Source organism: Pollachius pollachius, assembly GCF_949987615.1.
Source record: "Pollachius pollachius genome assembly, chromosome: 9".
NCBI lineage: Eukaryota > Metazoa > Chordata > Actinopteri > Gadiformes > Gadidae > Pollachius > Pollachius pollachius.
The window spans coordinates 12,853,508-12,869,944 of NC_136942.1; the positions used below are offsets into that span (position 1 = coordinate 12,853,508).

At 44.5% G+C, this 16,437-nt stretch overlaps 2 protein-coding genes across 2 annotated transcripts in view; both read right to left on the minus strand.

Annotated features, from left to right (window-relative positions):
• Window positions 1–3,500: 3,500 nt before the first annotated feature.
• On the minus strand, window positions 3,501–5,625 carry cUnh11orf96 (chromosome Un C11orf96 homolog). The gene has a single exon (XM_079743108.1). It carries the CDS (start codon window positions 5,339–5,341, stop codon window positions 4,883–4,885), a length of 459 nt encoding a protein of 152 aa, XP_079599234.1. The 5' UTR covers window positions 5,342–5,625; the 3' UTR covers window positions 3,501–4,882.
• A 6,820-nt stretch (window positions 5,626–12,445) lies between these two features.
• alkbh3 (alkB homolog 3, alpha-ketoglutarate dependent dioxygenase) overlaps window positions 12,446–16,437 on the minus strand; it is an 8,355-nt gene continuing 4,363 nt past the window's right edge. The window contains exon 10 of the mRNA XM_079742899.1: window positions 12,446–13,302. Within this exon, the coding sequence (XP_079599025.1) occupies window positions 13,123–13,302 (180 nt within the window). The 3' untranslated portion in view covers window positions 12,446–13,122. The remainder of the gene's footprint in view (window positions 13,303–16,437) is intronic.

Genomic DNA, 16,437 nt, shown 5'->3' on the forward strand with positions numbered 1-16,437 from the left:
CCAGGAGTCACATTCTGTGAAAGAAGACCTTCCTCTACATTATGTAGATGGCTACCTAGGTGTGTAAATGGAGGTTCTTTTTCTGAAAGACATCAACACACACACACACACCAACAGGGGCCTGTCACACACAGACACACAAACACACACACACACACACCCAAACACACACACACCACCAGCAGGGGCCTGTCTCACACACACACACACACACACACACACACACACACACACACACACACACACAAACACACACACACACACACCACTAGGGGCCTGTCCCACACACATCTACACATAAACACATACATAGAGACACACACACGCCACCAGGGGCCAGTCACACCACATATCACACACACCACACCCCTCCCTCTGTCGGGGGAGGAGCCAAGCCTGTCTTAAAGAGGATGCCTTACTGCAAGACACATACTACACAAACAACATAAAAAAAATAAAGACAGAGTGACAGCGAGAGAGAGAGAGAGAGAGAGAGAGAGAGAGAGAAAGAGAGAGAGATTCAGTATAGATATATATGCAGCGAGAGAGTAGAGAGACTTCACCAGATCGAGAGACAAGAGAGAGATAGGAGACAGAGAGAGAAGAGAGAGTGATAGGAGTGATGATCAAATAATTATAGTGAATGTTCTGGGCTGTTAAGGACGGACCATTGTCCAGTAACATGCTATATTCCCCAAGGGCATAAACATGGGAGGCAGGCCAGGGACCGGTGTAAAAGAACAGTTTGTTGTGCTTTCAAACACACAATTGGTTTTGGAAGACCATTTGTTTTTGTTTCACCCAAATGCTCATTCACAGTTCATTTGAAAGTCCCAAGTCAGATGAAGGGGTCAAAGTTCATCGACATTATCCATTGAACATCACTTTTGTCACACTTTCACATTTATTTATTTTTAAAATCAAAACAGAAGTTTGTCTACTTGATCCTTAAAGAACCCAAACCAAAGCACCAACCTGACCATGTTCACAACCCTGCTTTAAAATGATAAAAAAAAGAATATATAGTAAGATCGTATTCCAACCGGGTGCTTATGGTTGCCCTCAGCCACATAAGGCTGATTTGGTGAATGCCCATCATAGACTCAGTACCACACACAGTTTAAACACGTATGCAGATGGTATAGACCAAGCTGGCCTAAGTAAGGAAGGCAATAGGCTCATGAAGGCCATAGTTTGCTTATGGGGCATGTTGACAATGGCTTTGTCACTTATATGCACATTCATTGGATGACTGATTGTATGTAGAAAATATAAATAAAGGAGTTCAGTCTACCATCCGGAGTGGGGTATCCTTTCAAATGTATCCATGAACTCATGGGCTCATGTGGAGGATTGAGCAGGGTTATCGGGTTCACCTGTCAGTGCTTAACAAAGGTTAAAGTGATTTTCACTTAACGAAGGTTAAAGCACTTTTTTCTTAACAACTTCGTGGCATGTTTTATAGTTTCATTGAGAACAGTCATGTGGCATTTTCATTTTCAAAACAATAGTTGAGAGCATTTTAATATATATTTAAATTGGTATTTTATATTATCCAGCACTATAGCACTAAAGAAATGAGCACTCCTAATTTCTTTGTTGTGAGGATCCCTTTAGCTTCCCTTGTACCCTTGCATGTCCACTCCCCCTACAGTGTATTGCAACCTAACCTGGCGTGTCCTGCCATGGATGACTTCAGCCACGGCCCCCCCAGACCCTCCACCACCGTACTTTACTTTGTTGTTACTCCCCCAGATGGGAAAATTCCCCTATATACACAAGATGTACACAGTGCTTGGTATGTACAAAATACACTTTTTTGTGGAAAAATACAGAACCAACTTCAAAGACCCTTCTCTTTCAAGCATATGTGATTTTACATTCTAAACCGATTGCTTAATTAGTTTTGTACTTTAAACATATATATATATATATATATAAAAAAAGTTTTCGCATTTGTAACTGATTATGCAATCATCTAGGCAAAGATATGTTAGCTAGGCATCAGGCCACAATCACATTTTAGTCTATCGCTACACTATCGCTATGGCAACAGTAGAAAATGTGGGTTGAGAAAACAGAAATCAACAAGAACATGTAATCTGTCCCCCCTTCGATGAGTGTGTGTTTGTGTGTGTCTGTGTGTCTGCGTGTGTGTGTGTGTGTGTGTGTGTGTGTGTGTGTATCTGTGTGTGAGTAAGTGATAGGGAGACAGAATAGGAAGACATCCAAGAAATTGGATGAGAATAAGCATTACTTTAGGAGAAAGAAAAAAATAAAGGAACAATGAAAATGCTAAGCCAGTTCTTGTGTGTTGCGACCATTTGTGTCTTAATTTCAAATGGCTAGTATACAGGATGTGCAAAGCCATGTTTGTTTCCTCCTTAAAAGTAATGTTTGCACAACATTTGTTGACTGAATTGCACAATTTTGTAATATACAGTATTGTATTGAGAGATCCACACACATTTCTACAAGAAAGACTGCACAAATTACACTGACTCTCTCTCTCTCACTCTCTCTCACTCTCTCTCTCTCTCTCTCTCTTCTCATTTACCTAAATTAAACAGCCATCTTTGATGATCTATCTCTCTGTCTCCTAACATTCCCTGTTTCCCACAATGGAAATAAGCCTTCAGGCTTTATTGTGTCATCCCCGACTATTTATGTATTTTAATGTATGAAACAGAGTGCTGTTCATATTTTATATCAAAAGGTCAAATAAAATCAGTCAATCGATCAATCTCACTTAAAACTCAAGCCACCATGGTTTAGGATTCTATAGCTTCTCTTGCCTTGGCTTCAGGCCAATCCATCTGGTGCCTGACTTCTGTTGTTAAACTCTGCTGACTTGGTCTGCAAATCCTACCTAACTTTTAACTTATTAGATGACTAGATTTGCAGAAGAGGATCGTGTCAGTGTGTGTGTGTGTGTGTGTGTGTGTGTGTGTGTGTGTGTGTGTGTGTGTGTGTGTGTGTGTGTGTGTGTGTGTGTGTGTGTGTGTGTGTGTGTGTGTGTGTGTGTGTGGGAGGGGAGTTTCTGTTGTTGGACTGCATCCACCATTGCAGTCCGGTAATATCGAAGTGCGTCACAACGCAGGAAGGCTTGAAGTTTATTGCTCCATCTCAGTGCCGGGTAGAATGAGCGGATGTTTTGCTTTGATGTGATGCTGTCAGCATCACTTTACACTCCAATCTGTGCGTCTGTATCTGGTTTATGTCTGTACTTCAATGTTTACTTGTGTCCTATTTCTGGGATGGCCCAGCAACCTGTTGTTTGGAAGCGTCTATCTGGACACGTGCACTTGGAATGCTAACTGTGAATCCGAGATGCTGCGAGAGTGTAACATGTCAAAGTAAAGGTCACACTTGTCTTGAACGACATATTGCACACTTAGTTGCGCACCGTGTTTTTTCAACAGTGAATTACAAAATATAAACATGTGACTCAAGTGTACTTTCAATTGTTTATTATAAGATACAAACTATGACATTGCCACTTAATAAAAATATATGAATAATGTAAGTGAAAAGTGTGAAGGCTATGTTTGAAATTGGGAATTATAATAAAAGAACAATCAAATGGTTCCACAATAAACATTTGAAAATAATTATGCTTTGAGAAAGCGTTCGCTTATAAATAGAGGCAGAAGATAGACATAGATAGCTCCATTTAAGTAGAACTAAGTAATGTACTGTGTTCGTACAGTTTACCAACATAGGCCGGCACGTCTCAGAAGAGCTAGCTAGGACAGTTAGCTTCTTTGGGTAGGTAATCAGGACGCCAGCTGACACCGTTCCATTGGGAATTAACCTGGATGCATGGGAGTATTCTTGGTCATGCTTGCGGATGTGGCAAGTTTGCTGCTGTTCGCGTTCGATATGCCAGTGTGTTAACTTGTAGCGGATTGCCGCTTTGTTTGTGAAACGTGTCTATTTTTACATAGCCTCACATTCATTGTGATTTGCGTAGCCTATCGCTGCCATTGTTTTTAGGCTATGCATGCAAACGCGTAGGTCATTTAAAGTTACTGTGTTGTGGAGGTGTTGCCTCCTTTGGTTCAATTGGTTGTCTCAGTAACTTGGCCTTTTGTGAAACAGTTTGAATTGGGGTCATCCCTATGTTCCCCAGGTCCTATGTTCCCCGGATGCAAAGGGTTAGGGTCAGGTTTAGGGTTATGGTTAGGGTTAGGGTGAGGGTTAACCCTTAACCTAACCCTAACCATAAACAATAGGAGGAGAGCCATTCTAACCAATCACAGGCAAATCAGAGGCGAAAAAGGCGGTACTTGCCCCTACCATCCTACGAAAAAAAGATTTGCTCTCCGGATCCTATGTTCCCCGGTCACATAGGACCCGGGGAACATAGGACCCGGGGAACATAGGACCCGGGCAACATAGGTACGCTCCCTTTGAATTGAGTGCTTAGCGGAGCTTAATATTGGGATGAGCAGTCACTGAGAATATATGCTTCAGAGAAAGAAAACAATGTTTACTTTTGAGAAACACAATCCATGCCTCTTGCCCCATCTTTATACATTTTGCGGTGATCCACAGTAGAAAAATAGGAATATATTAGAAGAGTATTCAAGCATCATGTCGCCGTGCTAATTGAAACTTAGCGTACGTTAACAGCAGTCTCAGCATAGCCAAACCAGCGGAGCCGGTTCAGTTTACAATTCTGCAGCATTAAGAGACATACATCAATGTGTTAGCACTAATCTAGCCGCATAAGCACACTTCCATTTTTAACAAAGACTGCTGCAGCTACACTTGGACATAACAGTCCCGTTGGGTTCAGCTGGCCTCTATCTGAAGCGTGGTCAGGTACAGCAAGGGGGACCACCAGTAGTGGAATGTCCTTCACCCCTCAGCTGTCCAATCACTGAGCGGAGTCTGAGTCACTGGAGTCCAGGCTGCCCTGTGGGGACGTGCTAGTGGTGGTGCTGCTGTGGTGGTGGTGGTGGTGGTGGTGGTGGGGGCAGCTGGCTGGTGGACAGTGCAGAGTTTGGGTGCTCCGTCTCAGGTTCTCCAAAGACTGCAGGAAGGAGCGGCGAGCCCTCTCCTCTTCCAGGGGCGAGGAGCCCTCCTCCTCCACCTCCGCTATCTCCGCAAACGTGACGGGCTGCGTCTTGAAGCGGGCCTCCCGGGGCCGGCGGGAGCGGCTCTTGCACCTGGCGGGGCCCTTGGGGACCGGCAGCTGCTGGGGGAACTCCTCGTTGGCCGAGGCCAGGAGGTGGGCCGGCAGGAGGTGGGCCGGCAGGAGGTGGGCCGGCAGGAGGTGGGCCGGCAGGAGGTGGCAGCCAGAGGCTTCCATGGGCCTCGGACGCACAGCAGCCATTGAATGGGTTTCTTCTTTTTAAAAACCTAAAGCTCTCAATACCACTGCTGAAGTACAAAAAGCTCTTCAGCTCTTCTGCACTTTTCCCACCTTTTCAGGTATTCTTAGGAAAATGACAATCCTTTCCTTGAAAAGTCAGGCCAAAATGAGGATCATCGGAAAATGTCCAGTGTCCAGGGAAAAACACAGCCAATGAGTAAATGAAGAAAACAAAATTGAGCTTGGTTTCAACTCTGTCTCTTCGGTCTCCTGCTCTCTATTTCTCTTTCTTGAGCTTGGTACCGCGTGCTAGAACTAATGCTACTCACAGTGGCAGTAATACGCTCTTTTATAGACGTTAGAGACAGCCCTGCTCAGCTCACTGTGTTCCATTAGGCTCCTCCCTCTCCACCCCCACCATCAGGAGAGACTCCATCTACACTGGCTGTCAGCCGATCACACAGTCAGATCCCAAAAATAAAGAGACACAGACTGGGGAGAGAGGGGGAGAGGGAGAGAGAGAGAGAAAGAGAGAGAGAGAGAGAGAGAGAGGGACTGGCCATAAGGGAGAGGAAGAGAGATCAATTTAAAATAACTATGCTCAGCGAAAATAAGACAACATGACAACGGAAGCTAAATATTTAAATGAAGAGGAAAGCAAGAGAGAGAAAACAAAGAAGGAGAAGGAAGAATTGAGCTCAGTAAAGATAAAACTCCCTTTGGGTAAATGGAGTGTCATGATTTTAAATAACATGAGTAAAAACGTCAATTGAAATGACAAACAAACACGGGTGGCTGTTGCGGTCAAAACGTTGAAACTGCTTACAGTGTACATACTGGCAGATTCCTTCACGTCAGAGTCAACACAGGTGGAAAAATGTTGTGTGAGAGTCATGTAGGTGCCTGTGTATCTACAACAAACGCACCTCTCACCTTTTGCACGCAGAAGGTGAGAGGTGGCAAGAGGTGGCAACAGCTGGCAACAACTTGTGATGTCTCTGTTGTGTAGAAGGATTTCTAGCAGGATGATTTCTATTATATTTTAACTGGGCCGGTTTTGCTGGGAAAAGGGAAGGAAGTGACGTCTGCGCGGATAATGGCAAGAATGCCTTATTTTATACCTTATACTTATATTTTATTTTCCTTTATGAGTGTAACTAACATTATATGATTGTTATTATCTCATCCCAAAGACTTCGCACACCAACACTCTGAATGCACAGGCTCAAGCAGGCTGCAGTTCACTTTACAGCCAAAGGGGCCAGTAATGAGAAGGAATGTCTGATTCCTTTAATATTCGGCTGATAGAGCAGATATATTTGAGTAGCAAGAAATTGAAACAACATTTATCAACACTGCTGCATCAGAGGCTATTGGGTTTGTTGCGTTCGTTGCATTCACACATCTGAATTCATCTTTGTCTTAAGTAATGTATAAATAGATGCATTCGGCAAAACACATTTACTGAATGGCATTTGTGAAACGATGAGTCATTTGAAAGACGGTTTAGTGATCGCACTCAGGCCTCAAATACTTCTCATAGGCAGTTCATATAGCTGTCGACATGGTAACCCATACGGTAACACAAGCAGTGATACCACTATTGGAACCACACCCTCTAAAATGATGTCATGGTGTCACCAGTGGCAGTCTTTGATTGTGTCGCAACACATCCATGCTGGCTGGGCTGACACGTTTCCCACCAGGAGGATCGTGTGGTCTTCCCCATTCACACGGAGTGACGGAAGACCCCGAAAAGGCTGCTGTTCCATCACGCATTATGACCGTGGCATAATACGAGATTTATATGGCGAGCCCGTCGGCAAACCTGACACACACACAATTGTGTACATATGTACCTACCAATTATAGCTAAATATACAATTTGAATGCATGGACTCATATACACACTGCAAATGTCCCTCGCTAACATACAGTATATCCGACCCACACACATGTCCTGCATAGGTTGATAAATACCCCTTGGATCTATTTAAGTTCAAGGTGTCCCAATCTAGCTGTCAGCTGCTGGTCATTATCACATGACATTTCTATTAGCTTTTAAATATGTGTGGTGGTCGTTACTGTGCATTTGTGTATGAGTAATTATGATGTGTATGCATGTGTGTGTGTGTGTGCATTTGTATGCGTGTGTATCTTCGTACCTGTGAGTGTGTACCTGGGCATGTGTGTGCATGTGTATTTGTGTGTGTGTGTTTGATTCTGTGTGTGTCCGCCTGTATGTGTCTGTGTGTGTGTGTTGTGTATTCAGATCCAATTAAGTAAAGAGAGGTTCTAGTAAATAACTCCTAGTAACGCCCCACTTGTTGCTGACCCTATGTTAACTTATCTTGATAAATCCAAGACCCACTTCCTCTATCATCATGTATTCTCAAACAGCTGATTTCATGGAGCATCTGCACAAGCAGTGGCAGCTGGGAAATAACCAGTGTTTTCCAGCACGGAAATAGACTAGCTTTAAGCTTTCATTCCTCACCTTGATCATCCTTCAGGTTAAGACCAGCCTTTACTCTGCTGGAGTCAGATAACCAGGTGACGTCTGAAAAGGCTGGGAACAGGAGATTGTTTGTCGCATACAAATGATCAGATGCATATCAGACGATATTCACTGTTGAATCCTATGAAGAAATTTCAGGCATACTGGTCGGAAATAGTTGTATCTGATATGCATGGAGTAGTTGTGTTCTCATGGCTAGCAAAAATGCTAGTTTTGCTTATATTATAAAAATGTATATTAGAGCATATTTGGTCTATTTCCTTTCTCTAGCATTTGCCATCTCAATGGAGTTTGAGACAACGTGGCTGGAGAAGAACAATCCTAAAACAGCAGGACAGAAATAAAGTTTCGGCTAATGGGAAAGTGTAAGTCTGCCCAGTAGAAACGAAGAGAGTGGACTATTTGGAGTTTGGTTAAGTTAGAATAATGGTTTATTATTTGAACAAATCTCACTTGTGCTGTTGTTGTAGAGTTGTTGTGTTGTGCTAAAGGTAACCATATTCCATGAAACAAAGTTTTACCTCTAGCTCCTTCCTTGACCTTTTTAATGCATGTCTACAGTCAAAACACGAAAAGAGATGTTCCACAAGATTGCAAAAATATAGACGTGCAAATGCGGTTGATAAAGATTAGATTAGTGTGTTTTCAGGACATATTCTGAAGAGAATAGCAATTGTTCTGGCCTCAATAAATACACAAAACAAAATCCATACAATTAATTACTCCATTTAGCTTCATTGCTAGCTTATATAGATGTAGATATATAACAACACACCAAAACACAGTTAAACATTTATAAACATCAAACCTACCCTGCCTTTTGATTGTATTAAACTGCAGTTGGTGAGAGTGACCGTCACTGGCTGATCGATGGTGTCAGTAGGCTGCGGTCGGGCCTGAGGCTGAGGTCAGCCTATGGTCACTAACTTCCCTCACTAAATGTTTTTTCCTCTTTGTCTTTCTAACCCTCACAATGCGGGAACCACAAAAACCAACACAAAAATGCAGACAGTTAATACACCAAAAATTATCTCAATTATAATATAATATTGAGAGACAGACAGACAGACAGACAGACTGACTGACTGACTGACTGACTGACTGACTGACTGACTGACTGACTGAAAGACAGACAGACAGACAGACAGACAGACAAAGAATAGCCATGAGAGAGGAAGAGAGCTGGAGAGCAAGAGAGAGAGATAGAGAGAGAGAGAGGGAAAGAGGGAGAGTGACCTAGACAGATAAGGCTGAGGTTTGAGGGGAAAAGCCAATATTCCAGGTCCATGAGATCAGACGTTGAGCTTCCTCACCCTACGCTACCCACAGCCAAAGCACCGCCTCATCTCCATGGCATTGGCCCCAAATGTCAGGGCGGCTGGTGACCCCTTTAATGGGGAAGATTTTTTTGGGGGGGGTGGGGCGGGGGGAGTTGGTAAGTCAAACAATATTATACAACTGCTGTTTATTCAGTGGAATAATTGTCATTCTAATAAGAGTTACATTTTTATTTTTATGTTGACTTCTCTCAAAACACTTAACTGAAGCCACTTTAGATGTAGGTGCTTTCTTTACTCCTTATGGATGTAAGTTCAGCAGACTGTTGGATGATTCAATGTTTAAATCCCTGTACCTTGCAATAGCGATTAAGCGTTTTCTCCATCAACAAATGAAATGTAGCGGCACACACCCACACAAGCGCACGAATGAAACGTGTGTATTCGTGGTAACAGAACCAGTCCAAGTGAGCCTGGGAACCAGTGAATCACTGTGGGTCGAAGTCTATTTAAAGACAGTGGATTGGCATTAAAACAACAGAGCTGTTTGCCAGTCACATAGCTATGTTTTGAAAAGGCTATATTTGACCATATCAAAACACAATCATACATGTCAATATATTGCAAACAAGTGGAACTTTCTCGTTCTCATTGAGACGTTATGGACGTAGGGGAAGGGAGGACGAAGGACTGGTGGATCTACAACTGCTGTTTCTTTACTGCACATCACAGGGTAACCCACACTCATGTTAAGCTCAACCCGTTGGCCTTATTGGCCCCATGAGACAAGGGTCTGGAACCAAAGCAATGGCCAGACCTAACCATTCTGACCACTCAGATCTTAACCACCTGAACTCATCGCCCTCGCTTGAACACCGCCATCAGGGAGAAGGAGAAGGAGCTCAGAGGCGTTGCTAGGCAGAGGCAACCCAGTTGGTCGCCGAGGGCCCCATCTGCAAGGATTAAAATAATTAAAATTATTTTTTTTTACCCCATTTTCTCCAAATATTAATCGTGGCCGATTCCTGACTTATTTATTTCTTATCTGTGAGCTGAAGACGAGACAGCGGGGGAGGGGCCAGGTGGGAACGTCAGTGCACCAGTTGGCATTTCACTGTCTGCATTGGTTTAAATGATCTGCCGGTCTGACCTGACCTGTAGCCTACTAAATTAAAAGATCAGAGCCTTTGTATTTATTTTGTGACATGTTTATAATAGGGGGGGATGACTTCGTAGAACGGGAGGACTTCCAGGAGACAGCAATAAGAGAGACATTAGTAACAGACTTACTCACACGTCACACTATTCCCATGCACCTATGATTAGTGCATGAACGGAAACAAGGTTAACACACATCTGTGGAGTGACTGGATTACTGATCCCATCAGCCAATGCTCATGTATTTCTTTTCGAGGGTGACGATCCTTTAGTAAAACGTGTGTTCATGCAATTCCAAGCCCAATCTTTATTATTATGGCCAATTTGTTGAGATAGCCTTGTGATCATTGGGAGAGGGCAGCAATATTTTTCCAATGCAATAACTCAAACAGATCAGAGAACTCTGAACCGAGAGCGAGTTGGAGAGACGACATGCTAGAAGGTGAGGAGAAGGGGAGAGGAGAGGAAGGAGACGAGGGGAGAAAAGAGGAGAGGATAGGAAAGAAGGGGAGAAAATAGGAGAGGAGAGGAGAGGGGAGGAGGGGATAACGAGATGAGAGGACAGAAGGAGGGGAGGAAAGAGGAGAGGAGAGGACAGAAGGAGGGGAGGGAAGAGGAGAGCAGAGGGGAGGAGGGGAGAAAAGAGGAGAGGAGAGGACAGAAGGAGGGGAGGGAAGAGGAGAGCAGAGGGGAGGAGGGGAGAAAAGAGGAGAGGAGAGGACAGAAGGAGGGGAGGGAAGAGGAGAGCAGAGGGGAGGAGGGGAGAAAAGAGGAGAGGAGAGGACAGAAGGAGGGGAGGGAAGAGCAGAGTATATGAGAGCCAAAAGACGGAGGGGAGTGGGAGGCCAGAGCATATCGGTCAGACCGTTCCCAGGCCACCTTCCCACCACAAAAACCACCAGGAGCCCCAAGATGGTCGCCATGGAAAATGAAGGGGAGACCACCAAGCACATCCAACAAAGTAGATACACACACACACACACACACACACACACACACACACACACAGGTACAATATAAGTAGTATATATATAACAGGGCCGTAAATATGTGTATACAACACAGCCTCACTCACGTGCGCACAATGTTGAACGATGCTTCCCACAGCAGTTGAGTACGGACCCAAGGAAAGTTTTCGGTGCTTCAACTCTTCCAAGGAGAGAGTAGATTAACACACCATGTGTCGACATACCTTGAAAATGAACAGCACAATCATTATCTGGAGTACAGTCAATTTTCAAGTTCGCTCATTTTGCTATTTTGTGTCTAAACATTGACATTGTGTAGGGATTTCTGTGTAAGCTATGTGCATAGAGCCCGGAGAGATAAGACAGAAACAGTACAAAGTGTGCCGAGGAGAATCTGCATAGAGATCATAAGCACGTCTTCTTAGTGACAGATCACGGGGCCGGGTGGAAACACATTATGCAATATGTTGTTCTCTTCACAGACAATAGGTGCCAATGGGGAGCTTCCCGGTCTGACATTAACGTGAGTAAGAAAGCATGTGGCTCAGTGTGATTGCTCCTTCCCAACAGTGGGACCCATAAAACATCCCCTGACCCATTACACAATGTGCTAGGACCCCCTCTGTGTCTCCTTGGGTACACCTGTACACTGATAAACACACACACACACACACACACACACACAGATAATGAGGATGTTTCTTGGACAAAGAGCAAAATGGCCACAAAATGACACAATATGAGAACATATGCACTAAAACATTCATCTTCACTTCTTGTGCATCATGTCATTGTGTAAACAGGAATGATTCACATTGATATTGATGACTGCTGTGAAAGGCAAATCTTTTAGCTCCATCTACCCATTAGCAATTGTAAAATGACTCAGCAATTGCAAAGAAAGATACAAAGCTGGAGACCTTGGGTCTTGTTAAAGGCACGTCTTACCAATACAAATGGTTTTACTTTAAAATGGCCCCATCTAATATGTCCCCTTGATACATTGTTTTGTGTTAAGACAATTTCATAAATATATTACAGTATTCAGGACCAACCAGTTCATAGGGGATGTAATAAACACAAGATATAACACTAACCCTAAGTAGAATGATCATCTTGGGTTTTTTTTTTATGCATGGGATGCATCCTGGGATATAAGAAATAACCAGCAGCAGATTTAATTACAATTCCCATTTATTGCACATGTATTTACATTCATGATCAGACATAAAATGGATTAGTTATAGAATTGTAATTTAAAGATATTTGAAACATCGTTTCGATAGCCATAGGAGCAAATTTCCCTGTGGAATATCAAACCTGTAAACACCTTAAGAGAAAACCTGCACACGTAACACATAGGGAGGCTTCCTTAAAACACTGAGCCACCCCATAAACTAACAAGTGTATGCCTAAATGGGCTCCAACACCAACTTTACTCTCCTAGTGTACTCATAACAGCAAGCCCTGTTGCGTCTGAAATCACTTATGAAAGAAAAACAAGCCTTGGGATTGTGTATATTGTAGTCGCTTAACGGACGCTCTCAGCCTAAGGGAGGGTCCACGGTGAAATACCCACTCATGTTGGGCCTATTGGCCCTGTCCAACCATTAACAGGTGAAGGAGCACTTAAATCAAACCGTGTGACGTGACCTGCCATACAAACCATAAACACCTTTCTCCAGTAACATCCTCACCCCCCCCTATTCCTTCACTGAGCCCCTTCCTTTGCTCTAGTATTCTTCACACATCAATCCACACTTCTCTGAGCCGTTTGAGGGGCTTCCTCTAGGAAGAGCAACATTCTCCCCCCCACTGTTTCGACGTCCACAACTCCTGGCGTCTCATTAGTCCCTGGTCGAGGGTGACCAGCGACGGCCATCAGATGTGTCTGTGTCTGAACCCCGAGCCAGCTGCTCCTCCGGGGCAGGCCTTCTCCGAGGGGTGGCCTGTGAAGCGGAGCTTGGAGCCCGGCCTGTGACCCTTGGGTTCAGGGTAGATGGTTCGGAAGGTGAGATTGATGCGTGGACCCCGGTCATGGTATTCTTTAGCCACCTGGTGCTGTTGAACAGAGAGGCAGGGGGACATTTTTGTAGCTTTAACCTCAAACTTTTGTTCACGTCCATATGGAAAAATGGAAGTCTACTCTGAAACCAGCCCGGGACACAAGTACACCCCTCTGTGATGCATCCTTCTAAAGAGCTGCATGAATATACGTATTGATAGGGATCTGTTGTTAGTTGTAGCTGTTGTATTGACAGAATGTGTCTTGTGTCATTGTGCAAAAGCCTATCCGAGCAAGTTTGCAAAAACCCCTCTCTATACAACAGACAGAGGCAGAGGCATTTAGACAAACATCCGAAGGGAGAAAGTTTAGAAGCTCATGCCCTCAGTCCGACTCCATGCAGACTCTGGGTGGAAGCGCCCCTCCAACCTCTCCAAACGTCCACCGCGCTCTGAGTGGTCACTTTGAGAAGGGCAACCAGCTGTAACCCGGCTGGATTTCCCTCAAACTCTGACTTTAAGTGTTACAACGGAAATCCATCTACAGCTCTATACCAGCTGGTAACTGTAGCACCACAGCCCGTATGTTACGGCGGTTTCCAGAAGGAATGCCTGTACCAAGACTCCTAGCAGTAGGCCACAAAGTTCTTTAGTTCACTTCTTAGCAACAGAGCTAATGGAAAACATGCTGTGTTTATTAAGAAAATGTACAAATAACATGTGACTACATTTATATAACAGAAAGTCAGACTACTTTTCTCCCTAATGTTAACAGAAACAAATTGTCTCAGAGGAGGAGTTCAAGTGCCAAGTGTAAACCCTCTCAAATCCCCCGACAACACCACCACACTTCTGCATTGAGGACAGACAGACCCGGCTGAATATTTAACCAAACAATCAACTACCATTCAAAACGTCTGGCCTTAACTTATGTCTGAGCCACACTTCGTATTGGGCTGGAAATAGGAGACTTACGGCCGGATAGTATTTTCTTTTTTTCTTGAAGGTTTCCTCAAGGTTGTTGGAGGATTTAGGAGACCTCTCACTTAACTGTCCCCATAAAACACTGAGCTTCTCTGCCTGTCTTCTTTCTCACCCTGTCATGTAACACAATCTTTCCATTGCGGAACAGTTCCTGCCTTCGTCCTGCTTGCTATAACTAGCAGTATGCATTCAATACACAACATTTTTATTTAGAAGTATCCTCACCGTGAACATATACACTTTCTAATGTTAGGGAGGGGGATTTGCTTTTTGAAGAGGGAGCCAACAACCATCATAAACAATAATCAATAGGAACAATACACTTATCCATGTCAATATGCAACAGTTATTCATATCACATTGTTTGTGATATAAATGACTTAAAGATGCTTTTAAACGAGAATTGCATGATTGAATGCTTTCTGCCCTGAGAGAATCCTGTTGCCTCCCATAACTGACAAGATATTACTTATTACTGTATCACTTTAATGAGATGTACTTTGTTCAGTCATTTGTGAATAAAGAGGCTCACTGAGTTACAGGCTAGTTACATGAACCTGGTGACGGGTTCATGTGATGGTTCAGTGCAATACACAGGGCACAGGTCACCTCCAGTGAGTGGGGGGTCAGATATAGCAGAGAGGGAGATAGGGGAGCACTGTGCTTAAGGCATTTGACTTGCCATTGTGGGGCGTGGCTGTCTGTAGGAGAGAGAAGGGGCGTGGCTGTCTGTAGGAGAGAGAAGGGGCGTGGCTGTCTGTAGGAGAGAGAAGGGGCGTGGCTCTGTCTGTAGGAGAGAGAAGGGGCGTGGCTGTCTGTAGGAGAGAGAAGGGGCGTGGCTGTCTGCCGGAGAGAGAAGGGGTCGGGCTCTGTCTGTCGGAGAGAGAAGGGGCGTGGCTCTGTCTGTCGGAGAGAGAAGGGGCATGGCTCTGTCTGTAGGAGAGAGAAGGGGTGTGGCTATGTCTGTAGGGGAGAGAAGGGGCGTGGCTATGTCTGTAGGAGGGAGAAGGGGCGTGGCTCTGTCTGTAGGAGAGAAGGGGCGTGGCTCTGTCTGTTGGAGAAGGAAGGGGCGTGGCTCTGTCTGTAGGAGAGAGAAGGGGCGTGGCTCTGTCTGTAGGAGAGGGAAGGGGTGTGGCTCTGTCTGTAGGAGAGGGAAGGGGCGTGGCTGTCTGTAGGAGAGAGAAGGGGCGTGGCTCTGTCTGTTGGAGAGGGAAGGGGCGTGGCTCTGTCTGTAGGAGAGAGAAGGGGCGTGGCTCTGTCTGTAGGAGAGAGGAGGGGCGTGGCTCTGTCTGTAGGAGAGAGGAGGGGCGTGGCTCTGTCTGTAGGAGAGAGGAGGGGCGTGGCTCTGTCTGTAGGAGAGGGAAGGGGCATGGCTCTGTCTGTAGGAGAGAGAAGGGGCGTGGCTCTGTCTGTAGGAGAGAGAAGGGGCGTGGCTCTGTTTGTAGGAGAGGGAAGGGGCGTGGCTCTGTCTGTAGGAGAGAGAAGGGGCGTGGCTCTGTCTGTCGAAGAGAGGAGAGGGAGAATGGTTCTGCCTTGATGATCAGGTCTAGAACAAAATGCCCACCAGACCTGAACTGGTTTATTTGACCATAAAGACATGTTTCAGATAAGTGATAAACATTTGTTTATTTATAAAAAACGTAACAATTTGTAGTGTCTTTATTTCCCCTAGACTTCTCCCTAACTAGTGTTCACAATATAGGGATTATTAATGAGGGCCTATTTTAAGACTAAGAATGTAAGAGAACTAATCCATGGTGTGTGTGTGTGTGTGTGTGTGTGTGTGTGTGTGTGTGTGCATTTTGAAGTTGTAGAAGCAGAGACAATTGACAATATGGCTGACTGCCATTTGAGTGAGGGGAGATTGAAAATGCTCCAAATGTAAATCATGTGGTCCACAACTGAACCCCAACTGAAATGCATTCTCTGGCAAACTTTAATAACAATCTGTCAACTATGTTGCTGTTTAAAATCTCTGTTGCATGCTTGGTACTAACAAAGCAACTGGCAAAAACTGCTTCCTGGCAGAAGTTGAAAAGATAGGCTGTTTCAGTCCCAGTACTGTTATGTGTCTCTCCCCCTTTCCTATAACCATATAACTAATAAACCAGGCAGTCACATTACCGGAAGGAAATTATGACTTAGACAGAGCTGAAGTGCATTATTTTCCATTACCAAGACAGGCCAGAGTGGATTATTCCAGTTAAA